Source organism: Nipponia nippon, unplaced genomic scaffold, assembly GCF_047370975.1.
Source record: "Nipponia nippon isolate SJK-2023a ecotype South Korea unplaced genomic scaffold, ASM4737097v1 scaffold_4, whole genome shotgun sequence".
Lineage (NCBI taxonomy): Eukaryota > Metazoa > Chordata > Aves > Pelecaniformes > Threskiornithidae > Nipponia > Nipponia nippon.
Genome location: NW_028262358.1, coordinates 9,005,398 through 9,031,983, shown reverse-complemented (window position 1 = coordinate 9,031,983; position 26,586 = coordinate 9,005,398). Strand labels below are relative to the sequence as shown.

General features: G+C 44.1%; 1 protein-coding gene and 1 long non-coding RNA gene across 2 annotated transcripts in view; both read right to left on the bottom strand.

The window, feature by feature from the left end:
* The window catches only part of PCSK2 (proprotein convertase subtilisin/kexin type 2), a 107,644-nt gene extending 90,880 nt beyond the window's left edge, over window positions 1-16,764 (bottom strand). Inside the window, exon 1 of the mRNA XM_009476218.2 lies at window positions 16,518-16,764. Within this exon, the coding sequence (XP_009474493.2) occupies window positions 16,518-16,700 (183 nt within the window). The 5' untranslated portion in view covers window positions 16,701-16,764. The remainder of the gene's footprint in view (window positions 1-16,517) is intronic.
* Window positions 16,765-17,832: 1,068 nt separating this feature from the next.
* LOC148053092 (uncharacterized) overlaps window positions 17,833-26,586 on the bottom strand; it is a 108,747-nt gene continuing 99,993 nt past the window's right edge. Inside the window, exon 4 of the long non-coding RNA XR_015708288.1 lies at window positions 17,833-18,627. This is a non-coding gene — a long non-coding RNA (uncharacterized LOC148053092). The remainder of the gene's footprint in view (window positions 18,628-26,586) is intronic.

Genomic DNA, 26,586 nt, shown 5'->3' with positions numbered 1-26,586 from the left:
AGCCAGGCTGACAAAGACCCTCCCCAGGGCTCCTTGCCTGCCTTAGCATGAATATGTGGCCAGGCACTCGAGGGTTCAAACACTGGTGCTAAAGAAACTCTTTGTCTGCTCTGAGGAAAAAAACGATACCCATCCCCCAAATTAAAAAAAAATTTTTTTTTTTTAAAGTATAACACAAAGCATCTCACCCCCACAGAGCCCAAGCACAGCTCCTGACTTTAAAAGGGGCCATAAATCTTGCACAGGTGAGCTCTTTCATCCCATTACTGCTCAGTAATTACACCAACGGAAAATAAAACCTAAACCTGGCACAAGTAAATGTATTTGGAGCCTCCACAGGCCCCACAAACCTCACTCCTTCAGTTGCCATTACAGTTGAAGCACAACAAAGTGCCACCCAGCAGAAATTAGAAACCTTTTAGAAACCTTTTCACCCCAGTTTCACCAAATGCACTGAGGATGCTTATAAATATTCAATATGAATTTTAAAACTCTCTTTCTCTCATTTTCTCTCACCCCAATTAGCATTAGAAATCGTTTTACTTTTAAATACACAGATAGGAGCCAAGTCTGAAGTCAAAGGCACTCGCTCACTATAGTGACGAGGGCCATGTAAGAACAGAGCCAGCTAGAAACACAGGCAGCCCCAGGCATCGGAATAACACAGAACAAAGCACGAACAAGAAAGGATTAATTCAAATGTTGGTGGAGAAATGTGAAATAGCGCAGAGAACTAAAGCTGTGCCAGAGCTTACCCAACATGAAATCCAGTCCGCTGTGTCCCCACGGCCCCAGGCAAGGATTTCACACTTTCTCATTAGTGTGCTATAATTACTCCAAAGGCTCAGCATAAGGATTTCAGGTGGAGCTTGGGATCTGCACAAGCTCCAAACAGCCCTGAAGACTGGCAGAGTCAGGTCCAGGTCTGAGTGTTATGACTCAGTCTTCCTGGCTCATTTCTCATTGCACCTGTGTCTTATTTAGCTGCCTCCACCAAAACCTAACCTGCTTCTCTTGGCAAATCTGGCAGGTGGAGGTGTTAGCCATAGCTTCAACACTCCCAAAATGTAAACCTCGTATTAAAACATCATCAGAAGATGATCCATGTGAAATCAACTGATTAACACACAGTACAACATCTCTCCTACAAAGTAATTCAGAAATGCCTGACTTAGATACGTTTTCAGCTCTGTTTCATACACATATCCAACCAGCCCTTAAGGGAATCAGCAACAGGTGGTGGTAATAAGAAAGGATTGTGACTTCTTGGGTGAGAGGTCACTGATCTGTTCTTCCTTTTTTCCAGAAGTCAATGGAAATATTGTAATATGCAAGGTAACAAGGCTGCCTGTTATTGTTATTTAGGATACTGGTTATCCTGTAAGAACATGGCAACCTTGCTTAAAAAGTTCTATTAAGTCTTTCTCAAGCCAGCAGTAGTTTCCAATGGTTTCTGAAAGGTTCCCTCACCGCCACAGTGAAATGTCTTTTCCTCTAAAAACAGTATAAAGTCAAATGTGATATCCAAAGACTTTGCAGAATATAAGCCTTTGGATTTTATTTTATCCAAAAGGATAAAATAAAGCCTTTTATCTAGTCCCTCTCACATGCACCAACCACAAGGTTAAACAGTCTTCCCAACAGTTGGACATGAGGGCTTTAGTAAATACAGGGAAGTAAATGGAAGAAGTAGAACCAGTTGTGGATTGCTGTTACCCTTACATGTCCAGTCTGTCCATGTGGAATTCACCTGAGCTCCCCATACCATTCATGGTTAAAAAAAAAAAGAAGCACTTTCAGAGCATGATTCATCTGACCCATTTTAGGTGACCACGTTAAAATGAGCAGAGCTGAGTCCCAGGAGCACCTCTTTCGCTCCAGAGACTATAAGAGGAGTGCAGCTGTCCACATTCAGGTAGATCAATTCTGATGTTAAATGTCTAGTTCTCATTTTCTCATCAGTTTTGTTCTTGCATTATCACACATAGTGCTTCCAACAGCTTGCAAAGCACTGTTCCATTGGTTTGGTTTCAAGTTGGCAATATTTGGAATTTGATTTACAATTGAATGAATCATAGAGGTTTAACGCTTTACTGTATTTATATTGTTGTTAAGTTTGTCGCTGAAGAGCTTCATCCTGCAAGCCCGTAAGAGTCTCATAAGCCATCAGTGACAAGACTGTGGATTTGCTGATAGTTTTATCAGTGAATTGGAGAAGCCATTTGAGGCTTTTAGAAGAGTTATTCTAGTTTATGTGAATAGATCTGTGCATTTTAGAGAGTTTTATCCGTTACTCCCCAGTAACCATAAAACCCATTATCTATTCTACCACGTGCACTGTTGAAAGCAGGATACTCTCCAGATTTGGAGAATGTTCTTGCTTATACACCAGCACTCGCATTGGACTGTCTGGATTAATCCAGATCGTCATTACCTGGAGTCGGTGACTGTTACTGTTTGGCTGACAGCCTGAAGTGAAGGCTTAGCGATGATCACTGTGTCCTCTTACATAGATGTGGAGGATCCTGCAAGAAGAGCACCTCAGCCAAGCCCTGGGCACCCGGAGAAATCCTGGAGCTCAGCACCCAGAAGCGTCACTGCGAGCATCTAACAGTTGTGTTGTCATTTTTAGCACCAACAAATGGCCACCGGGAAAATGAGACAGCCCCCTCCAATCACTCAGCTACGTGGCTCCATAACAACCACACACATAACAGACAAACATACACATCATTTCGAATAAGAAAGTAAACATGATTCCATCAGCAGTTGAATCAATCACATTTTCTTAAAACAGGTATCAGCAGCACAAAATGAAATTTTTCCACAATTTGGGAGAATTTTACTCATCCTGGTAAAAAAAAAAACCAACCAAACAAACAAAAAAAACCACACAAAACCAACCCTCCCCTCCCCAAAGCCCCCCAAAAAATCCAGAAAAGGACAAACAGAAATTAGACTCCAGGCATTCTTCAGGGGCACTTGCTTCTAGACTTAACTTTCCCAACTTGATCATGTTAGTAGTGACCTCAAGGAATTATTGCTTCTTAACTGTGCAGTGTAAATAACGTCACAGCCAGAAAGCCGGTCAGTGCTTGAGCCAGTTAACTAACTGTAGTTCATTTAGCCTGTGACAGTCAATGCTTTAACAATACAAGGAAAAAAAGGATGGTGCCCCAAAAGTGGTTTTGCCAATTCTACGTTTTATGACCAAAGGCGAACAAAACTTTTGCTATTCGTGCCTGTCTCCTGCTTGGAGCAATGGGGCTCCTCTGGGTATCCTGCCACTCTTTCAAGGCTCTTCTGTGTTTTCAAAGCACCTCCCAAGACGATAATACTCTGTGAAAGTTTTCACACTTTTTCAAATCATCTTCTCACCAAGATCATTCTATCCAGGACCATTTAATTTGTATTTTCCCTCTCTGCTGCTTCTTTACATGGTAGCATTCTGCTGTAGGACACAGCCAGGACTAAAACTCACAAGACATGAGTTTCAGCTGTATCCTAAATACTCCTTGTACCTTAGCCCTGGCCAATGCTCTGAGAGTCTCTTCTTCAGAGACGCTGGGTGTGGTGGGTTGACCCTGGCTGGACGCTAGGTGCCCACCAAAGCCGCTCTATCACTCCCCTTCCTCAGCTGGACAGGGGAGAGAAAATGTAACGAAAGGCTCGTGAGTCAAGATAAGGACAGGGAGAGATCATTCACCAATTATAGTCATGGGCAAAACAGACTTGACTTGGGGAAATTTATTACCAATCAAATCAGAGTGGAGTAATGAGAAAGAAAAACTAAATCTTAAAAACACCTTCCTCCCACCCCTCCCTTCTTCCGGGGCTGAACTTCACTCACGAATTCTCTACCTTCTCCCCCCCGGCAGCACAGGGGGACGGGGAATGGGGGTTGCGGTCAGTTCATCACACGTTGTCTGTGTCACTCCTTCCTCCTCAGGGGGAGGACTCCTCACACTCTTCCCCTGATCCAGCGTGGGGTCCCTCCCACAGGAGACAGTCCTCCATGACCTTCTCCAACGTGAGTCCTTCCCACAGGCTCCAGTTCTTCATGAACTGCTCCAGTGAGGGTCCCTTCCATGGGGTGCAGTCCTTCAGGAACAGACTGCTCCAGTGTGGGTCCCCCGTGGGGCCACAACTCCTGCCAGCAAACCTGCTCCAGCCTGGGCTCTCTCCACGGGTCCACAGGTCCTGCCAGGAGCCTGCTCCAGCACAGGCTTCCTGCAGGGTCACAGCCTCCTTTGGGCACCCACCTGCTCCAGCGTGGGGTCCTCCACGGGCTACAGGTGGATATCTGCTCCACCATTAACCTCCACGGGCTGCAGGGGGACAGCCTGCCTCACCATGGTCTTCATCACAGGCTGCAGAGGAATCTCGGCTCCGGCGCCTGGAGCACCTCCTCCCCATCCTTCTTCACTGACCTTGGTGTCTGCAGAGTTGTTCCTCTCGTATATTCTCACTCCTCTCTTTAGCTGCAGTTGCACAGGTTGTTTTTTTCCCCCTTCTTAAATATGTTATTGCAGAGGCGCTACCACCATTGCTGATGGGCTGAGCCTTGGCCAGCAGCGGGTCCTGTCTTGGAGCTGGCTGGCACTGGCTCTGTCAGACATGGGGGAAGCTTCTAGCAGCTTCTCACAGAAGCCACCCCTGTAGCCCCCCTACTACCGAAATCTTGCCACGCAAACCCAATACACTGGGTAACCCCAGCGCCTCCTAATACTAGGAGAATCTCAGGTAATTACAGCTGTAATATTCTTTTTCAGTTGTCTTGCATGTAAAATGACATAGTCTAATAAGCACTTGTTTACTTTATTTATTGATAGGATTCATTTAATTAATGTTTGCACAGCACTAGACTGTGCTATAAAACTACAACTATAAAATGCCAAGTGCCATTGTCAACATATACTAATGGGTATATCTACATATACAATATATATGTCTGTAATCAGGTACCTCTTTAGCAACAGATATTTGGTAAAGATTTTAATATGTTTAAATAATACATGATGGAAATCTCTTCTTCATATCAGTACTTCTGCCTTAGGGAAAACTCACATTATAAGAAATAGCTTGATTTAGGTATAGTCTGCAAATCGAAGTGACCACGGTACATTTCTAACTAAGCTGGATCAATACTGCTGACAGCAATTAGCACTACTAACAAAGGCCACTTTGCCTCATTCCTGATCTACAACCCAGCTCTCCTTTTAAGCACGTAACCAAACAGGTTGACTACTACTGTCACACTGGAACCTGGTGTCACATCAGCTCTAAAAACACTGAGATAAAAGCCATGAGATAAGGTTTGCTATTTTTAAAACAGCATTAAGATGTAGTGTGCCCCAGCCAAAAATTACTGGTACTTGTATCTTAAGGACAGAGAGGGGGCAAGACATGGCTACTCACTGACATTTCAGCAGAGCACTTCAGCATTATTTTTAGATCTACATCCATGTAGCAAAGTGTGTAGGACACAAACATGCGTGCAAGGGCTCAGCTAATGTAGCACCAAAAAGCAATGTCATGAACTCAAGCTCTAATGAAGTAGTGCTATAAAAGCAGCTCAGACCAAAATTAGTTGGTTACTGACAAGAGCTACTCAAGAAAGCACAGAAGAGGTGAACTGCACTAACGCAAAGATGCTAGCCTTTACCAACACTTAAGGAAGATTTGTAGCTCTCTTTCTATTCAAAACCTTTATTCTTTCCTTTCTCTCCATGTCTGTTTAATGCTAGGCTGCCAAGCAATAGCCGACTGACAGAAAGCACTTCACAGGGAGGTTGCTGTTGTTAGACCACACTGAACAAGTCTCCCAGTTCCCAGAGAAGCAGTCAATTCCTGGAGAAAAATATGTGCTTTATGGGAAAGAAGCTGATGGGTAACAATTAGGAACAAAACTGTGACATTAAAGTACGGCGGGGGGGCACACTGTTGCTTTTTTTTTTTTTAAACTTAAGATAGTAGGCTTGAGAAGAGCAGGGCAAGGAATCTTTAAGAAAAACATTTTCAGTGGAGCCAAGGAAAAGAAGAAATTTTAGGACACTGCTGTTTTCCTTGTTTTTGTAAAGTTGCTTGACTCTGCTAAGAGAAAGGCACAGACATTAATCCCCGCTATTACAAGACCAGGTCAGAGGCAAATTCTTCCACTACTTATACCATCATGAGCTAGAGAGAGCTCCTCTCGGCTCCAGGACACAACAGTACAATCGTCACTTCACAACAGAGACTAACCACTCCGAGTGGGTTCAAGACCTCCGTATTAGACGGAAGAAAAAGGATGACCCAAATCTGCCTCGATGCTAGCAATAATCATGAGAAAAGAAAGGAAATAGCACCACCACCTCTTCCTCCCAGAACCTACCTCATTGACCTTTCAGGCAGCTGTGAAATAAGTCTTTTTACTGTTTGTTACTACCAATTAATAAATGACAGAAGTTTATTGCCAGCAGAAATTGTGGTCAATCCAACGTGTGCTGATATGTTATCTTGCTTTTATTACATCAGTCGAGCAAGGCAAATGTAGGTTCTTAATTAATCGCTCAGCATGTTTCAGCCTTTAGAGCCTGGAATACTGGTTTTCCTACCAAGGTAAAATATATTTAATGTGAATAAAATACGTTCAGTTAGAAGGGAAAAAAAAAGGGATTTTACAGAATGAAATTGAGTGGTTTAATTCCCACCAGAAGAAAGAGGAAAAAATATCCACTTGCTGTTCTGTCTGGGTTTTGCTCTGAACAGAAGAAAAGTACATTTGCCTATGAAGTTTTAGGATTTAAATGGTAATGTAAAAATTAATAGACTGAAATGCTGCAAAAATCAAAATTCAGTTGATGTCCTGACCCACAACTGTCATTCCACCAACGCTAACAACCCATTTTTCCAAACCTGCAAATATGTTCACGTTCTGATTTTTCACCCAAATTCAGAATTGACAATTCCGCTTTACAATTGGTTCACAGTAACTTCTAAATCACTAAATTTAGTCGACACACATTTCTAAAATTAATTGACGCAGGGAAGCATAAGGTCCCTGTGGGACGGATGGGAATCCACCAGCCATGGTTACAGCTAATTCACCGCATCTTGGCTGCAGCTAAAAGCCTTGAACAGAAGCTTCTGCTGCACTCGGTGTGGCACAGTACCTGACAAAGACAGTGCTCACCCACAGAGCTGATTTCAGAATCACACCGCTTCATTTCACTGGTGTTTCATAAAGAGCGAACAGGCAGACAGGAGGATCCTCTCTCATCAGGAGAGCAGAGGCTATATCCCACCTCTTTTACTACCCATACAAGGAAGAGATTCACCTGTTTGGCTCTAGTTTGACATCCAACACCCATCTAATAACAGTACCAGTTTCTCTACTTAATAATAATAATAATAATTAAATATATATGTGTTGGGTTTCAGGTTTTCACAGTTTGGTTCTATACTCTAGGAGAAAGCAGCTCTGACATATTACTGTTTTACTCATCAGGTAAGCAAATAATCTAGTTCAGTCCTGAGTATCTGGGACACGCTTGCCGACTGGTTTGATGTAAACACCAAGGTCACTCTTTCCATTTGCTTTCTGTGGACAAAGAAGTTAAGAATGTAACATTTACACAGAACTTTTGTTTGAGAAGGTAGGTAATACATGACAAAGAACATTACGGCCCAGTTCAGTCCTTCAGTGAGTAAACTAGAGCTATCACTACCTAATTTATTTGTTTATAATCCCAGTGTATAAATGGTAAGATCGGGCTAGCTCGTAATTTCCTTTTTTAGGTCCAAGCTCCCGCTACGTGCTGAACACAGACAGCATTCAGCTGAGTTAGACTTTGGAGCTACTGTCATAAATCCATGACCAAACTGGATTTCACGCCAGCTGATAAACGGCGTGTGGTGGCCATGCAGAATTTCACACAACACACCACCAAATTCAGCTCGCTCTGTCCCAAAGCACAGCCTGGGACCACTGAGCTGGAATTAAATCTCCATTTCAGTAGTATAGGGTTAGCTTTTCCAATGAACTTACAAGAGTTAAATGTAGAGCTCGCCTTGATTTACAACAAGAGCAACACACCAGACTGCTTCAGGTTACTTAGAGAAATCCTGTCTTTGACAAATAGTCGAGCAGTTCGGCTTCTTCCCACCAGAGCCCAGTGATGGATGGAAGCTCTGGGCTGCTCACTGCAATATTTATAGCCACCATGCAGCCAGCATCCTGTAGAGACCTGACCCATTTAATTATCTGAAAAACTGAAAGAAAAAAAGAGAAGGGTTTCTGATGACTGGGATAGCATTACAGGACAAAGGTAAATTTTAGATCCATTAACTACAGCATTGAGTTTGTTACTACAGCTCTCACAGAAACTAGACACCCATGGTACAGATTGGAACTGCACAGGAGGGTTTCCCAGGTATAATATTTCAATAACAGCTGGCAGAATTTATCATTCATTTTAGCATTTTGGCTTGATTTCACAGAATTTTCCATGAGCACGGACATTTCTCAGGACTTACTAATTGAAACTATCTAGCAAATAAATTCTACATACGTTTCAGCAACTACTTTGTAAGTACTTTATTACAAGCACTTGAAACTGGAGTTGCATGGATTAGTTTTAATTGGAATAATTCCGTAGATGGATGAGGGAAAGGGTCACGTACAAACTTCTCGTTAGCTATACAGTATTACCAGTACAACTATGCCAGGAAGTCTGATGCCTTTTTTTTTTTTCCTTTTTGTTGTTGGTTTGGTTTTGGTTTGTTGTTTGTTGGTTTTGTTTTTTTTTTAAATCAACATGGTCTTACTGGTAAAAGCTCTAGTTTAAATGAAATTTCTGCTAATGCTGCTCTGATGTGGAATGAGTTAAAGATGTTAGCACTGCTACACTAATGGTAACAGCACTGCAGTTGGGTTGGTTTTCCCATTTTAACTACATCAGTACAGTTACAGCAGTAAAAGTTTTCTAAGAGTGGGTAGGGTGTTACATCTTGTGACCTGTCATATTTTGTGAGGAGGATAGGCGGCTATCTTCCACCTTCACACAAACGTTGGTTCTTCTAAAAGATAACAAATTCAAGCACCCCACAATGCACCACCTTGCTTTTCTGAAGGAGCCAAGCCTCGCAGCACAGGCAGTCTCTGGGACCATTTGCCCGCTAATAAACAAATGCCAAGGATGCCACAGGTTCTGAAATGGAAGAACTTTGAGCTGGGAGTGAATTGACAATTTATTTTGGTCTAGAGGTTTAATCTGGATTTGAACTCCCAAGCTAGAAACAAAATGCTCTACCTCATTCGCAGTAACCTAAACCATCTGGGTCTGGTTGTAGGCACGGCAATAGGATCTGTCCATCTGGCCTGATACCAAAAACCAAATCTTCAAGACAGGGTACTGTTACAAAAACAGTTATCCTTTTGCTGCACAGCTCTGCAACCTCAAGTTTGGGGACAAATTCAACTCTGGTGTAGGTAATAGCAACAGATACCCATATTGGTTCTTAGAAACGGCTCTCAGACTGCTCTCCACACATGGAAAACCTACTCAGAGGAATGAGAGCTTCAAATGGGGCCCCCAGACAGAGCCACAGCATATGGGATCCCAAAGTTCAAACACATACAGGCAATTAATATATCCATATGTTGCAGAGTCCAGAAATAGCCTGAAAGTCATCTACAAGAAAGCTATCTGGGCAGAAGGAAGGAGATCCCAGACTGACAGCAGGATGGTGATACCATACTAATGATCTTTGTTTATCTAGTGTTGATATTAAAATAACACCTTCGACTATAAATTCCATAGCACAGGTCCGAAATAGCTAAGGAACTAGCAGACTCGAAGTGAAGGAAACAAAGCCAGAGATCTGTTTCCTATATATTAATCCTCTCTCTCCCAGTGCAAATCCTGACCCTCATTTGCATGGCATAGAAACCTCCACATGCCAACATGATTCTTTTACACAGAGGCGTACAAAGGAGAGAAATAACCTAGGGAGCTGAAGTCACTACACGCAATACTTCGAAGGAATTTCACAGGAGTAGGAAAAGGCACATCACCAGGGTTAGGAGACACAGTACAGGGCAACAAGCTGTTTCCCTGTGGTTCCCCCACCTTGCAAGTACTCTCTGGAGCAGAGGCTCTACAAAACAAGTCGGGGGCCGCTTCTGATTTCCATGGTGCCGCCCCATCCTAAAACTGCTGGCCAGGGAGGCTGGCTGCGGTCTGGTGGCGTGCAGGCAGCCTCTGGCAGCGAGGAGCCTGGGTGAGCTGCTCCTGCTCCACCAGCTTTGGCAAGGTCAGGGAAGGAGCAGGCAGCAGGTAGCACCCCCCAGCATCCACACTTTGAGCACTGATGCTCCTCAAGCCCCTCAGACCTGGAGTTACTACCTCTCGGAGCAGAAAGCTGTCCCTGGTGCCTTCACACCACACCGCAACAAGCTTCCCTTGGGCAGGCACTCGGGGCTGGACTGCAGGAGATAAGCTATTACACACTGTGTTTAGTTCTGGTGTGCTGGGATCACAGCGTTCTGGAAATGCTGTTCACTTCTTCATACATCTTCTCTTTCTATTTTTCTCCTTGACACTGGCAAAACTAAATATAATTTAAATGAAAACAAATAACTGCACATCCCCAGCTGGGTTGCAGCATCAAAAAAACAAGTGAAAAGAGAATTGCAGCGCATTTCCTGGGTCTCTACCACAGGTTCAATTTCACCAATGAGTTCAAGCAATATGAAATAAAATTATAAATGCAGGCAGCTTTATAAATAGCCATAATTTCCCATCTTTCTGTTTACTGACCTGTAGCCCAGTAAACAAAACAAAACTTATCTGTAAAGATAACGGTTAATGTGCATGTTTTGCCGAGAAACAGAACTACACCATGTATTCGAAACAGTAATAGAGCAATTACTGCAGGGATCTATAGTAGGGGACCCTGACCTTCTTGTTTTACACTCAAATAATAAATGCTATGAAAATCTGACAAGGTAATTATTTTATACCTCAAACAGAACCCTCACATCCAACAAGCAGTCAGTTTGAGTCTCTGGTAGTGAAGGAGCTCTACAGAAACTGGGTTAGGGATGTACTTGAGCCTGTGGTTTACATTCTTCTTCTTGTTGATAATTTTACAGCTTTCATAAACGAATGCATTTAACTAATGTGGGACTTATTTTGTTCTGAGTTAGCCAGTTACAGTGTTTGCTCCCGGGGCTGTTTCTGCGTCCAAGGCAGAATGTAAAATAAAATTTAAAAAGCCCAAATCAAAAAAGCATAATTTTGAAAGAAATACAGTATTTCCACATATAAGGAAAATTCTAGTTTCATTCCACTAACATTTCTCTTGAGTGTAAATAGGAGCAAACGGGACTTCCCAGTCTGTGCCCAGTGATACGCCTGGACTCAACCCACGAGGAGCTGACTGGATCCCTCCAAATGCAGATGGTTGTTCTCTCTGCGTCTCCTCAGTTACTTTCTTCCAGGGCTTTTCTGGAAAAGGGAGCTCTCCATCACCACCCAGCAGGGTGCCTTCCCGCAGCAGGATCAAACTTTTCCTGCTAGTTAATTGCTTCTTCCCCCTAATTTAAACACATCAGTTCAGACTCTTTTGGAAACGGAAGCATTTGCTGCTATGGTGAGATGACCTACTGAAACCTCAGTTAGTTGTACAATTAGCATTTGCATGGAATTTACTTTTTCTTATCCTAGTAATAAAAAATTGCAACAATGAAAGCTAGGAAATCAAAGCTCTTCATTTCCTCAAAAAATTTACATTGTACCTTCCGTTTCTAAGAGGTTTTTCTGTTTCCATAATAAATTATTACTTTTGCAAACAAACATCCTTTCCTCTAGACCAGCACAAAACACAAAGCTAATTAATTATTAAACACGTATTAGTGCATGGAAACACTGCCGTCTGAGGCTTGATCTTAAGTCCTTGGACTCCAGCAGGCCCACGGGGGGAGGCCTGGGCTCTGCCTCCTCTTTGCATGGGATGCTCCATTGCTTCAGCATCTGTTTCCACGCTGCCTTCACCTAGCCAGAACTAACACTTTCACGAGCGCTTGGGTTAGCAGCGCATGTGAAGGCAGCACAAGATTGTTGATGTGTAAAGTATGGACCACCACGTATATGCACAAATTAGCTGGTTAATATCTATACACACAGGGTCAGCCAGGAGCCTGGCTAAGAATTCACCCTTCTTCTTTCCTCTTCTTTGCTCCATGCATAGGTATTTTACGGGAAAAGGAACAAGAAACACATGTATGTGTATAAACACATATATCTATAAACACACATACCGGCACACATTCGCAGCCAGTATTTTTTACACGCACAGAATCCTGTCTGACCATCACAGAGCATTCTGGGCATGCAGAAGCATAGCCTGGCACCTTAAATATCACGCTAGGCAAACACCTCTTCTCCAGATTTAGGGGCTGATCTACACAGGAAGGGATTTTCAGGGCTTTAGCGTGAGGACCCCAGGATGAAATTTCAGGATCCCTGGAAGAGATCCCTGCAAAGAGCTCCCAGGGCTGCAAACCCATTATTCTGCCTCCTGGTCTGCCTTCCACACCACATCAACTCCCACCTCACAGGCTCCCAGCCTAGACGCAGAGAAGCGGGCCGCTGCAGCAAGAAATATAGCTTCTTTACCTGTTAAGTTTTGCTTTTGATAAGTCTGTATTTATGCAATGTAAAAAAACCCAAAGCTCCCAACATTTCATCCGGAAAATCCTGACCAGCTCCAGAAAGCTTGGTTCTCAACCAGCAGCCTTCTAAGCAAAAATGCAAAGCAGAAAAATCACAGCTGCGAGAGGTACCTTGGATTTTGCAAGATTTAGACGGAGAGGTGATCAGGTGATACATCAAGGGAAAAAAACACACCAGCTTTGGGGCACATAAAATTCTCCATGTTTTGAAATTCTTGTTTGGTTCTTATTTTAAAATCTGAGACCACTGAATACCAACTGTTTAAAACCCTTCACCTCAATGCTACCAGAAGTAAAACATTTAGTCATGGTGGCATTTTGTAGATTGTCTCGGTGGCGTTGATGAAATGGAGAGAGATGTCTGAACTGTGATCTCCAATTAGGAGACCTTTCCAAATGCTTCTTCCAACTCCCCTTGTTAGAGATGAATTAAGAACTGCAAGGCAAGGTCAGAAAGCAGCTTTTTTCAGCCTGCATTAAGAAATGTATTCTGGTGGCAACCATGCCAGGAGGCAAAAAAAACAAAGAGAGAAAAAAAGTTGTTGTTCCTTTTGCAGTTCTCACAATTTAACATGTAGCTATTAGGCGGGCATCCTCATGGCTCCTGAGTGCTCGAAGATGGTAAGGCTAACCATGTTAAGCAAAGAATATGCTTTATCACAGTATCTGTTTCACCAGGAATATATAGAATCAGTTTTCGCAGGTACAATGGATTGAAAAACTGCAAACATTTAAAAAAAAAAAAAATCAAGGAGCACCATCAGAGTTGCAAAGAGGTCTGTATTTGGGATTAATTCAGGGAAGGTTAAAGAAAAATTGACCAGTGTTTTTGAGATTCTGCCTCATGTTAGGATCCTAGATCTAAACATAGGCACCTGCTTACGTAAGTACCAAGCCCTTCTCAATCAATTCATCAAGCACTGAATTTAAAGTACGCATTTTAGCCCACCTGAAGTCTTGTAGTGGTTTCAGAATGACAGCAGGAAGCATGGCCAAAGAATCAATTAGCACATCGCACAGTTCATAACATTCATCTTCAAGGCAATGCTTTCTCTTGTATTTCTACAGAAATCTGCTGCTAAGTAAATGTAACATACACTTGCTCAGAGATTACTTGTTATTAGGAAAAAAACATGCAATAAAAATATGTAATTTAAAAATCAGCTCCCATAAAGTCATGTTAAAAGAGGTCTGTGATACACAGCACGCATAAAAGAAGTCTCTCTCATACACGTCTTAAATCCACACATACAAAAAAGCTGAATCTGCCTTTGTTGCTCCTAATGGGAAAGTACCTGCACTGAAATAAAGGTGATTATTTTCAGACGACGGCTCTTCTCCAATATAGGTAAAGGTAAAACTGGATTTGGTTTAAGTAAATAGCTTATCACATTGTCCAAACAGTATGTGTGGTTGAAGTATACAAAGATCACTTCTCCTTGTGGTATGATTTGGGTTTTTTTGGTATTTTTTGAATATTTCATTAGATAGCATATCTACACATGGTACTTTCCCCCAAGAGTTTACCACTAACAGCTCTGTTTCCATACACACACGGCCACGTTCAACTTTCTGCACTGTCGTTATCGCCGTGAAAGCTGAGTCTGTAGACAGTAAGCGGAGACGCTAGACAAGCCTGATGATAGCAAAACAGATTAGGAGACTCTTCAGTTCAGCAATACTGAAGAGACACCGGAGTAGATGGCACAAGCTTTTATTAATGCCCGACTACCAGCACCCAAGCCCCATTACACATTTCCCCTGCAGAACGGAGATTGCTATCAGCCTCTCATAGATCCTCCGACACAGAAGGCTAAATGCCAAACCCTATCAACTTTTTCTGTTCCTTAAAATTACTGCCTTGCAGATAGTAGGGTGCTATTTTCTCTTGCGCTTGAGGAGGAGGAGGGGTGGGAGGCTCTCTAGCTTTTCAGGGAGCGGGATGATGTAACCTAGAAACCTCTTGGGACAGCATGTGCTCGGTACAGGAGCCACCGCCACCACCTGCCCCCCCACGCTGCGAGCACACGCATGTTGGCTTCGTTCCTAGAGACACCCGTGTCCGCGGTCAACAGCCCCCCCGCGGCGTGTACTGGAAAGCAGGTACTCTCCTCTCGCACACCCAAGGGACTTCCCTCCAGCTCTCTGCCACAATGAGCTACAAGACTGATTTCCATGAAGAAGCTGTATGTCTCCTAACGTGCCCCAGGCACCCTGGGGAGAGGCATGGTGGAGGGGAGAAGACTGTAACAGACCAGACGCTGCACTTCATCCTACAAAATCCCCTCTCTCCCTGTCTCTTCCCCACATGGGTCAGAGGATCATTTGAAAGCATCTAGCAAAAGCAATAACAAATTCAGCTCTGCGGAAAAGTACCCTTCCCTCCTCGTAAGGCCTTATCAGTCAGATATCCCCAGGATAAGAGGGAGGAAGTACAAACAGGAAAGGAATAAAAAGGGAAAACTGTTGACCAAAGAGCCATATCTAAGTTTCATACAACAAGACCTAATTCCCACAATGGATCCTTTCCCAAGGGCATCAGCAGCCCAGCTCTGTCGCTATCAGGACAAGGCTGTGAGCCCAAAAGCACCTTAGCAGCAGCCAGAGTGTGCTGGGTCAAAGCAACAACGATCTTGTCCTCATTTCTCTAATGAGCCCCCACTAGAGTTGAGACAAGGCAGCCCAAGGGAGGGAGTCTCACTACATGTTTTTTTAATTTTTGATATTTTATTTTAATCAAGGTCTTAAGCCATTTCACTCATCCAAGTTCAGGGTACCATTCTCATTCATTTCCTTGGAAATCAGATTAGGCTCTCATTGCATAACTACCAGGGAAAGAAAAAAAACCCAAACAAGCAGCAGCAATGCTTGCAGCTCACTTTCCCTCCACACTCCTCAAATGCTGCTTAGGCATTAAGTCTACCAGGAATTATATTGACCAGGGCGGTCTATCAGCTTCTCCCTGCCTTCACCCCAGATCTGACTGTACCCTGAACATTCAGAGATCTAATTATTATTTGAACAGGAGAGATTTCTAGTGGAGCTAGGCTCCCCACGAGCTGGGAAGAGAGTCTCTGGCACTGTGGCTACCTCGGATTTCCTGGGACCTCAGGAGAGAAAAAAACCTCCACTGGCACTTGAAGTTTCCCAACTTACACTCATTAGTGATAAGCACTGATTGCTTATCATGCTTAATATCAAGCAGCTTCTTCAGCCTAGGAGCATCCTATTTCTCTGTGAGAACAGCAGGGATATTAAGAAGCCACCAGCCTCACGAAGTTGAGTATCAAAACCCCTATGAAATCTTCCATTTAAATTGTGTGCGAGCTTCTCCATGGAGATAAGGCTTTAATTATTTTGTAAGTGCTCGGAGCAGTTTCAATTGCAGCCGCGCACAGGAAGCCCTCCCGCGCACACCCAGCCGCTCCTGCGCCCAGCCCCGACTCCGACCCCGACCCCGCAGGATGGGAGCTCAATGGGAGGATGTTTACATAGTAAGTCAAAAGGCACCGAGCTACCATGTGGGAAACTCCTCTGCTTCCCAGTCCAAGAAAATCACCCTTCAGGGCCGCTGCTGAGGCGCGCTTGCAATGGCTCTTGGCACCGCTACTCCTAAAATCGCCTCGGAGAGGGGGGATTAACGCGGGAGAGCCGGGACGCGCCCCGCTCGGTGCCCTCTCCCCAGGTAAGTGGCGGCAGGACCCTACCGGGTCTGCCCCCGGGAGGACACCGCTTGCCCTCAGCCCATCGTGAAGGGCACCGCGCCCCCCCAGCGCCCCGAGCCTGCGCGGGGGCTTACCTTCCGCACCCCGCCGAAGCCGTGCTCCGCCGCCACCCGCTCGGCCTCCGCCTGGCCCCCGCCGTGCAGCTCCACCAAGAAATGGTTGGTGTAGACGGCTCCCCGGGCCGGGGCGCCGAGGAAGAGCAGGAGGAAGAGGAGGAGGAGGAGGGAGCCCCACAGCAGCGGCGGCCCCGCCGGCATGGCCCCGCGCTGCGCGCCCGCGGAGGCAGCCCGCCGCGCCGCGGGGAGGGCGCCGGGCGGGCGGGCGGGCGAGGCGGGGAAGCGCCCAAAAGATGGGAGGGGAGGAAGAAAAAAAATAAAATTAAGATTTAAAAAAAAAAAAAAAATCAAAGCGGCGGCGGCAGGAGGGGAGCCGGGCGGCGGGGACCGGCCGGGCGGCGGGGGGCTGCTGCGGGGCGCCGGTGTGCGTGTGCGGGAGAGCGCGGGTGTGCGCGCTGCCGGCGCCGCATCCCCGGCCCCTCCTCGGCTCGGTTCCGCGGCGGCCGGAGGGAAAGCCCCCGCCGGGGGGGGACGGCCGCGCTGCCAATCACGGGCGAGGAGGATCGCCCCGGCCCCCCAGCCGCCGCCCGCGCCCCCCGCCGCCCTCGCAGCACCCCTGGCGCCTCCCCCGCCGTACGCCGCCCCACCCGCGCCTTTCGCAATCCCCCCTACGGAGCTATCCCCCCCCCAGTTACACCCGCAGCCCCAGTTCAGTACCCACAGCAGCCCCCAGCCCAGCCCTGGACCTGCCCCAAGCCCTGCAGCTCTTGGGGGGGGGGGGGAAGCAGAGCCAGACCCCCAGAGCAGGAGCCGGCAGGGGGGTGGCTGTAGGGTGAGGAGGGCTAAACACTTCGGCGAAAGCCCCACGGCCAGGGCCAGCACCCAGCTTCTCTTCAGCCCAGCAAACGCAAAGTGGCAGGAGTGCCCCTCCGCACCAGCCCCTCACGGGGCAATGGGCAATAGGGACTGCAGAAGGCTAGGCCCAGGGAGGTGGGCAAGCAGTCCTAGCCCAAGCCCAGGGGAAAGCCTCAGGGCCAGGACCCCCCACTCTGCTCCGACCACTAGTCCGCGCAGCCAAGCCACTCAACAGTGCGGGGGTCCAGGCTCCCGGAGCAATCCCCAAACATGAGGCAAGAAAGCACCTGGACATGCCCTGGGATGAGACAGCCAAGGATGGGGAGCTGGGGGATTTCAGAGAGGTGGATGGGAACTCAGTTCTGTAAAAAATCCTCTGCCATCTACAAAACTCCAACTGGAAACAAACATGCAAGCTTAGATCAAAGTATAGTTTAGCTTGTTCTTACAGATATGTTTGTTGATTTGGCATGCCAAAGTTTAATCCTTCCATGGATTTCGGAATGATCCCCTGGGAAAGACTCGGGGCACAGAAAGCATGGAAAGTTCGTACTGCCTTTAAAACAAACAAAATGATAGATTTACTGTAATCTGTTCTACAAATGGTCAAATGGAGTACAGAACTTAATCAGTCTGGGAAAACAAAGGAAAACAGGAAAGATCACAAGTGAGACTCTTCCCCATTACCCTAAAATGCTTTAGAAAATGACAGAAGAGCTCAGCGCATGATTGTGAATCCAAATGAGCATTGGTTTGTCATGACAAATTATTGATTTCCTTCCTCTGGATAAAAGAAAATCCCTATTCAAACAGAAGGGAAATGGTAACTTGGAGCCTGATCCAAAGCCCATTTAAATCACCAGAAGTGCTGTAAATGAATGACTGGTCTTGGGGGGTAAAAAAAAAAAAAAATCAAACACAAGGGAAAGGTAAAACATTAGAAGTGGCACAGGTAGACAAGGAAAACATCTTTACAGCCTCATTAAGAGACTGTGTCAGTAGAATTCAGCTTTTAGATGCCTGTTCTAAGCATAGACAGTTATTTAAAACAACTTTATGTTATTTCTTAAAGCCAAGTTCTTTGTTTTCATCAATATTCAGCAACACCTCTCCTCACAACATCTCTCCCAGTATTAAAGCAGATCCTGCTGCATGACTCCAGGTGACTCGGGGCCCATGATACTCTCAGGTCAGTAATACCTGCTGGTGGCTGCTTGACAGCCGATGGAGGCCCTACTGGTTTCCATCCATAGCCGCTCCTCAGGATTAGAAACTAAAAGAAAATAAAAAAGAAGCAGGGGAATGGGATTTTCTCTACTTTAAATTCCTGTCTGTGAAAATATATATAAGCCTTTCTTCCCCCAGAGGTCTTCCCTTGGTTGACATGCCTCTTCCGATTTTGTTGCCAGTCCATAGAAAGAGGAACGTCAATAACAAAGGCAATAGAACAGCCCCTCCTGGCTCCCTCAAATCAGCAAGCCAAGATCCTGCACACATCCAGAAACTACGACCATACCACAGGTCTGGGTGAGGAGCGTGACTAAATCAGTCACTGTCTATCTTCTGATATCCCCGACTGCCGGCTGACAGTACTGCTCCGCAAGTTGGTGCCACTGAAGAACTATGTGGCAGGGACGTTGTGATGCTGAGGAGATAGCACCAACTGGCTCTAGTTTATAAACCTCACAATGTTGAGCTTTGATGGCTTTGTCTATGTGATTGTCGTGGTTTAACCCCAGCTGGCAACTAAGCACCACACAGCTGCTCGCTCACTCCCCCCCCTCCCCCAGCAGGACGGGGGAAGAAAAGTGGAAGGGTAAAAGTGAGAAAACTTGTGGGTTGAGATAAGAACAGTTTAATAATTGAAATAAAATTAAAATAATGATAATAGTAACAATAATAAATTGTAATGAAAAGGGAAAAAACAAAGAGATAAATAAAACCCAAGACAGACAAGTGATGCAAATGAAAACAACTGCTCACCACCAACTGACCAATGCCCCAGCCAGTCCCCAAGCAGCGGCCCCCCTACCAACTTTCCCCCCGAGGTTTTATTGCTGAGCATGACATCATACCATATGGGATATCCCTTTGGCCAGTTGGGGTCAGCCGTCACAGCTGTGTCCCCTCCCAGCTTCTTGTGCGCCCCCAGCTGCTCGCTGGTGGGGTGGGGTGAGAAGCAGAAAAGGCCTTGACTCTGTGCAAGCACTGCTCAGCAGTAACCAGAACATCCCTGTGTTATCAACACTGTTTTCAGCACGAATCCAAACCATAGCCCCATACCAGCTACTTTGAAGAAAATTAACCTTACCCCAGCCAAAAACAGCACAGTGATGACATTTTAAAATATTAAAAAGAGAGATTACCTTAGGAAAGACTAGGTTTAAAGTCATATCTGAATTAACACCAAGAAGAGAAAACTCAATTCAAAGTGGCCATTTAAAGAAAAATGGCCATTAGAGTTGACAACTATAGAAGTTTAAGACCAGACAGGACCACTAGGATTTTCAACCTAGTGCTTTATGTAAACTGTAGGGCTTTATCTGTATTAATTCTTGCTTCTGGTTTGTAGTCCTTTTTTTCCTTCATGTACCAGTCGAGTTAAAAATCAAGACTGATCTATTACAGCCATTGTGGAAATGTTCCAATGATTGCTTACCATTTGTAAAAAGTTGTAACTCTGCCTCTCTTCAAAATACTGATTGGTCCTGCATTGACTTCTAGGTGTGGTTTTTATTATGAATTTGTCCATGTAATACTGAACTTCTATTGAACTTTTCCTCCCCAGATGGTAGCTTTTAGGTTGTGATGATAAAGACATCTCTATAGCACTCCTTGAGTCTCTGTGTAAGGCATATTTTCCATCCCTTCCACCATTCCCATTAAATCTTTTTACTCCGTGAATTGTGAACCATAGCTGCATCAGATAGTTTTTCAGCAGAGGTCAGGCCAGTGCTACATGGATGTTAAGTCATATTTCTATTCTTACTGGGTTCCCAGTGTTTCAGCAGCCAAGGATTTCATTCAGTCTCCTTACCACCAAGTGTCCCTGATGTGCAGCAGAGTACCTGTGCTGACTTGTACACCTCTTATCTCCCACAAGCCCTCTTCAGGGCTGCCGCTCTCTAGGACAGGTTATTATATCCTGCATGGCCAATGATCTTTGTCCCTAGATATATATTACCCTATTTTATTGAAATGCCCATCATTTACTTGCATGCAGCTTTCCAAACAATCCAGATCACTCAGCACTCTGCTCTTTTAGAGTTTACAACTTCCTTCTTTAACCTACAAACTTTATCAGTAATGAATTTACATCGATGTACTGGATTTAGCAAGATCTTACAGAGATCACTTCTTGGCCCCGGTCCTCTGGAACGTCTCCAGAAACAAATCAACTTCAACAATGATTCCCGCTTTGTAATTATACTTAAGAACCTAGCATTTAATCAGTTTTTAGTCTGTTTCATAAAGGCCATTTTGATTTTGTATCCAATTTATTCACCAATATGTCATGCGATATCAAGGGTCTCCCAGACACAAGCAATGTCGTAGACATGATGGATCAAAAAAAAAAACGTTTGGTTTTTTTCCCCCCAAACTACACCAGTCGGTCCAGTAAAAGAGACTAAGGTTCCCCATAAATTTTGACTCATCTGAACAGAAGGCGAATAAACACCACCACTCGTTCTAGCAGTCAAAACTACAAGAGTGTTTAAAAAATGATATAAAATTAGTTTAACAATTCCAGTTCCCAAATGGATTGGTGACTACATCTTTAAACAACCATTAAATTACTATGATTATTTTACAACAAGTAGTTGGCTTTCAGTACAAGGTCAACAAAGTACTAACATTTACAGGAGGTGTTTCTTTCCTTGGGGACCGCCCAGGATGCCACCATGCCAAAAGAGACCAATACGGCAGAGGAGGAAGTTTTAAGAACTCCTTTCCTTGCTGTGAAAGTCAACCAAGTCCTAAGTACAAGATTTACATTGCTTTCATCTTTAATCACTCATCCTAGCAGATGTGCAAGCAGTAGCATTCTGAAGAGCTGGAAACAGAACGTTGCAATAATCAAACTTCACATGTTACAAGAGAGCGAAACACGTGAGCATCCTTTTGCACAAGTCTGAGTCCCCCTTAAACCTATCTTTCTGAAGCTGTGAAGTGAGCATACAACCATGATTTAAGTGGACCCTGGAGCAGACCGAAAGATACTACCTACATTTGGAGCAACAGAAATGGGACTAAAAAGGCATAAGAAGAGATTTCAAAAGGGAAGAATTGGATGCATAGTTAAAAAGCCCACGGTTGAAAGTGAAACAGTATTGTTTGACAATCTCGTGTAGAAGTCACTAGGACAGGGAATGAACAGACCTATTTGAAGAAAAGCAAGAACTACAGCCTTATACCCTCTGCATATCAAGATGACAAGAGAAGCTGTGTAATTGAACGTGCAGTATGAAAAGAATGGAGTGAAATGCTATCGGGAATGGCCATGGCAGTTGAGTGGACCAGCTCACTGCTATGAGTTGGCCGAGTGGGGCAACCCACTGCTATGAGTTGGCCCACTTCAGCTGCGGGATAAAAGTCACTTCAGAAAGATTCCAGAACAAGCACTCTAAAGGTACGTCTATTTTTCAGCCTTGCTGTGGATTATCTTACAACAGTGTATAAGAGCAAGCTTTAAACTGGTTTGTTTTGATACTGAGCAGCACGGATATGAGGAAAGCAAAGCAGAAACCACAATAAATGAGTTCAGAGAGAGCACAGCTACTATTGCTCACTTTGGGCTGATTGCCAAATCAGCCATGACTGTCGAAGAGGGTTTTCATAAAACGCATCTGGGCCATTTGAGCACAACGGTGAAAAGGTGGATGTGTGAGTTATCGTAGCAAACGGATGAAGCCAAGCAAAACCAGTGTTTCTGTGCAGAGGTTCTAGATTAAAGAGCTTGCGATACAGTTACCTTAGATCATTTCAAGATCATTTTCCCTATTTAAAAATACTCACCTGAACATTTTCATTGCTTTTAACTATTGGAATATTTTATTACTGTTACAAATATATTAACAACAGCAGCGTTATTGACAGGCACGTGGCTCCTGATCTGCTATATATGTTAAATGCTGTTAGTGAAGAGAGGGCTACAGCAGGCACCACTTTGTATCTAAGATATGTGAACCCAGGAAGGCTGGCAGTTACCAGACACGGGAATTAAGAACTAAGATGAAGTATTTCACGCCATCACCATGTGGGACTGCACTGACCTTTCAAGCCTAAAGGACACACGAAGACTGGAAGCCTAATCCACAGTTTCTAGTTACTTAGACTTTAAGTTGCAAGCAGAATCCTCTCAACACACGTTTAACCATACAAGTGTTACACTGCCAAGTGTCAGAGTGAACAAGAACTGTATGTACTAGTGTAGTGACATGATAATGCAAATAGTAAAGAAAAGTATAAGAATTGGTTTTCAGCATCCATTGACTGCAGGCCAGCTGGGCCAAGCAAAGAGGATGGGAGAAGGAAGGGTGGAATCTCCTCCTCAAGCAGTTTTGGTTTTCTTTCATTTATTACCTCCAGACACAAGGAACAACAGAGGGGCTGGTAAGCAACATGGTGCCTGACAGGCAGAAGGTGAAAACTGTTGATATAGACACTGACAGCAAATCTCCTATGCTTACTTTAGGAGTTTACAATCAGAAATGGACACAGAAAAAATAGCATGCATGTAAACTACATGTTCACAAGCCAGAAAAATAAAGCCCTTGAAAGAAGAGAGTGTTTAACTGAGCATTTGAATATGCTTAAGTTTAGGCCCATGCTGAAAGCCTCATGGATTTCACTGGGACAACAGCATGTGTATGTGTCTGCTAAATGGGAATATGATTACCCATGTGCTGAAGTCGTTTCCTGAATCTGACTCTTAGCCACTGCTTAATATCCACATAGATAAATGTTCAGCTTAGGCAGCCATGGCAGAGAGGTACTAAAAGTAATGAAAATATGTGGTTCATTTATATTAAAAGGATATGCTTGTCACATTTACCAGGCTTGTTTGGGTTTTATGCTACTGAGTTTTTTGCTGAAGACTGAGCCTGTCTGGAAAAAAAAGAGGTCTGTGCAAATTATAATAGAGAAATAGAATTGCTCAGCAGAGTCAGTTTAGAGCAGATGGTCTTAGTGACATTTTTAGAAGATAACAATGGGTGAAAGAAAGCTCCTAAGCAAGACCTGGAAATACTAGTGTAAAAAAAAAATGAAAAAACAAAAACAACAAACCAAAAGCCAACAGCAGCAGCAGACTTAAGGAAAAAGGCCAAAAGAAAGTCAAGGTAAAAAAGATGTCTGTGAACCATGGGAATGACTGGCCCAAAGGAAAGTGGCTGGATAGGTGGAGTTAGGGACAGAGATCATGCATCAGAAGAAACACTGAAAATTGAACTCAAAAGGGAACATCAAAAGATCCAGCAAGATAGTCTGCAAGAAATCCACCCACATGGGTGATAAAACTTTCACAAATTACTAACAAATCTGTTTGTCTCCGAAAGCTCCCAACTGTGTCCCAAGTGAATTACAGAAAGGCTCAGGGAGGATGGGGAAGAGAGCACAGTAATTGCAGTTCATTCAACTTTCTGAGCCCTTGTAATTGTTCATCTCCTTGATGAAGATAAATGGGCAGCAACATACAGGTGTGGCACAACTAATAATGAGCTCTTCAGCTTTGGTGGAGCACTAATTGTGGATGTTTGGCTGAAACATGGGACAAAAACAGCTGCCCACCAAAACCACAGTTTATTGCAGTAAGAAAAATAAACATTTAAAGACTTCATTGTATAAATATCCTTTTGACAGAACTTACAAAATTTCTGTATTTTCCATTTCATATTAAAGCCTTGCAGCCCACTGAAAAGTAGAGGCAAAGATAGGAAAAAAATCTCCACCATCTCTGCTGGGTTGCTTCGATCACTTTTCTCATAATTTAGCTGCCAAGTACTGCTAGAGTTAAGTGGCTCGGTACATGACTGAGGTGAATTTGTCTGTGCTCTTTCTTGTACCAATTTCACAGGCCTGCAGTTCACTTCCCTCCCTGGAACAGGCTGCAGACCAGCAGTTCTTCCTTCATGTCATCATGAATTAAAAAAAAAAAGTCTTAATCATCACTATAACAAATAGAAAAGAAAACCCCTGAAATAGCTTAAAGCCTCATAGCAGAATAACAGTTTTAAGTTAATAGCTATTTACCCCTGTTAAGGTTCATTTCCTTCAGGATCTCTGCATACCTGCCTTTAGATTTTGTCATGCTCAGCTGTCTCATGTCCAGGCCCTGCCTAAAAACCTTTTCCCTTGCAACCAGTGACCTTCTCACACTCCTGGTACGGAGGCGCTGGAGCTGGGACGCTGGCACAGGATGAAAACTGGGGCACAAAGCTCAGAGGACGCTGCAGACAGTCTTCTGCAGATATTGGGAGGGTCAAATTGTGCCACATCCCGACATGGTGGCACTGAGCGCAGCTGCCACCACCCACCTGCCCACCCCTCTGTCACCAATCATGCCACAAAGAGCTGTTTGCTAGAAGCCACAGCTGGCGCAGAGGAGACAGGTTAGCAATGGGAAAGGCCTAGGGAGAAATGAAAACTCAATTTTTTCCCTCCATCTCACATGCACCTCGTGTAACGATTACTAAGACAGTTCACACAATGAAACCTCATTCCAGTCTGAGGTTCAGAAGTGCTGTGCTGTAGACAACAACAATAAACAGCCTTTTGTAAAGAAAAATGGAGGATTTTCTAAAAGGCAGGCCATACAAAGCCTACTGAAATTCAGTGGGAGATGGATGACAAAGCCTATCTGTTCTTTGAAATTCTCCCCAGCAGAAATAATTTTGTCTGGATTTTTGGCATGAAAACAAACACATCTATTCCTACACCTTCTTTTCTGTAGCACTGTCCTTTTCCAAATAATTATGATGTGTATATACACATACTGTCACACTAAGCAGTATCATGGCTTCCTAAACAATTCACCAAAAAGCCACTGCACATTCATAATTAAAAAAGAAAAAGTCAATTCTGACAGTGTAAGAAAAAAGGAAAAAATATGAGCAAATAAATCATTAGGAAAAACACATTGCTTGTCCCCTAAACTGCTCTCCTATCATCATTCTCTTCATAAAGAAATGCATTACCTGTTATTACTTCTGCTGCAAGATAACTATAATGAACATCACAAAAACAGGCGCAGGCTCTGCTCAAGAGCTCACTTCTAAACCACTGCAAAAACCTGGCATTTGGCTATGTCTAAATTTTACTTGTAGAAAATAAAGAAGCCATCAGGCACGGATGAGAGTTCACATCTTCAATAAACATCTTGGTATGGGCAAAATTGAAGTTTAGTTTATTTTGGGTTTTGTTTCAGGTCCGATCTTGGTTTTGTTTTTACTTTGCTACACAATCAGGTTTTAAAGAGTGAGAACCTATTTTTCCATCAGAACTACCATGCTGGCTTCAAGGGCGGTGGGGGACAGGCCTTCAAAAGACTTCTCAATAATTTGTTAGCTCTTTGCAACCCTTGCCTCTCAATGGGAGCAGAGCTGTGTCTGCATCCAAAGGGAGGACATGGGATTCAGCAAATTTTCCATTTGAATTTCACTTCAGAGAAGAGAGTACAACAATACCAAAGAAAGAGGAGAGGCTGACACTTCATTTCAAATCAACAGTTTCAAATTGAAGACAAAGGAATTTAGATGGGAAAGGAAACAAAAGGTCTGCTCGTTACCCCAGGTTTGCCTTTGTACATGTATCTCACCTAATATCTGTGATAGGACACTGGTCTTGGCAGAGCCACAAACTCCTATTTTAAAAACATGAAAAAGAAAGAGCATCTGGCTCCCCAAATGTGCATTGCTGTTTTGCCCGAAGATTTGTTTTGGCAGGTTCTTTTCGCCGTATCCTGTTCAGGTTACTCTCAGGAGCCATCCCTTTGAACCACGGCAATACCTTGCATGAGGAAATCAAGCAGCAGGATCACCAACATCACGAAGGGCATCACAAGACAAGATTAATCTCAGTGAGAAACTTATCGATTCAATCTTCTTATGGAAGTGTGTAATATAGAACAGTCCAGATAATTTTGGGTATTAAAGGGCCACAGTAATGTGTTGTAGATACTGAATAACTGTTTGCATTACCAGGAAATAAAAAAAATGAAAAGAAATATGAAAAC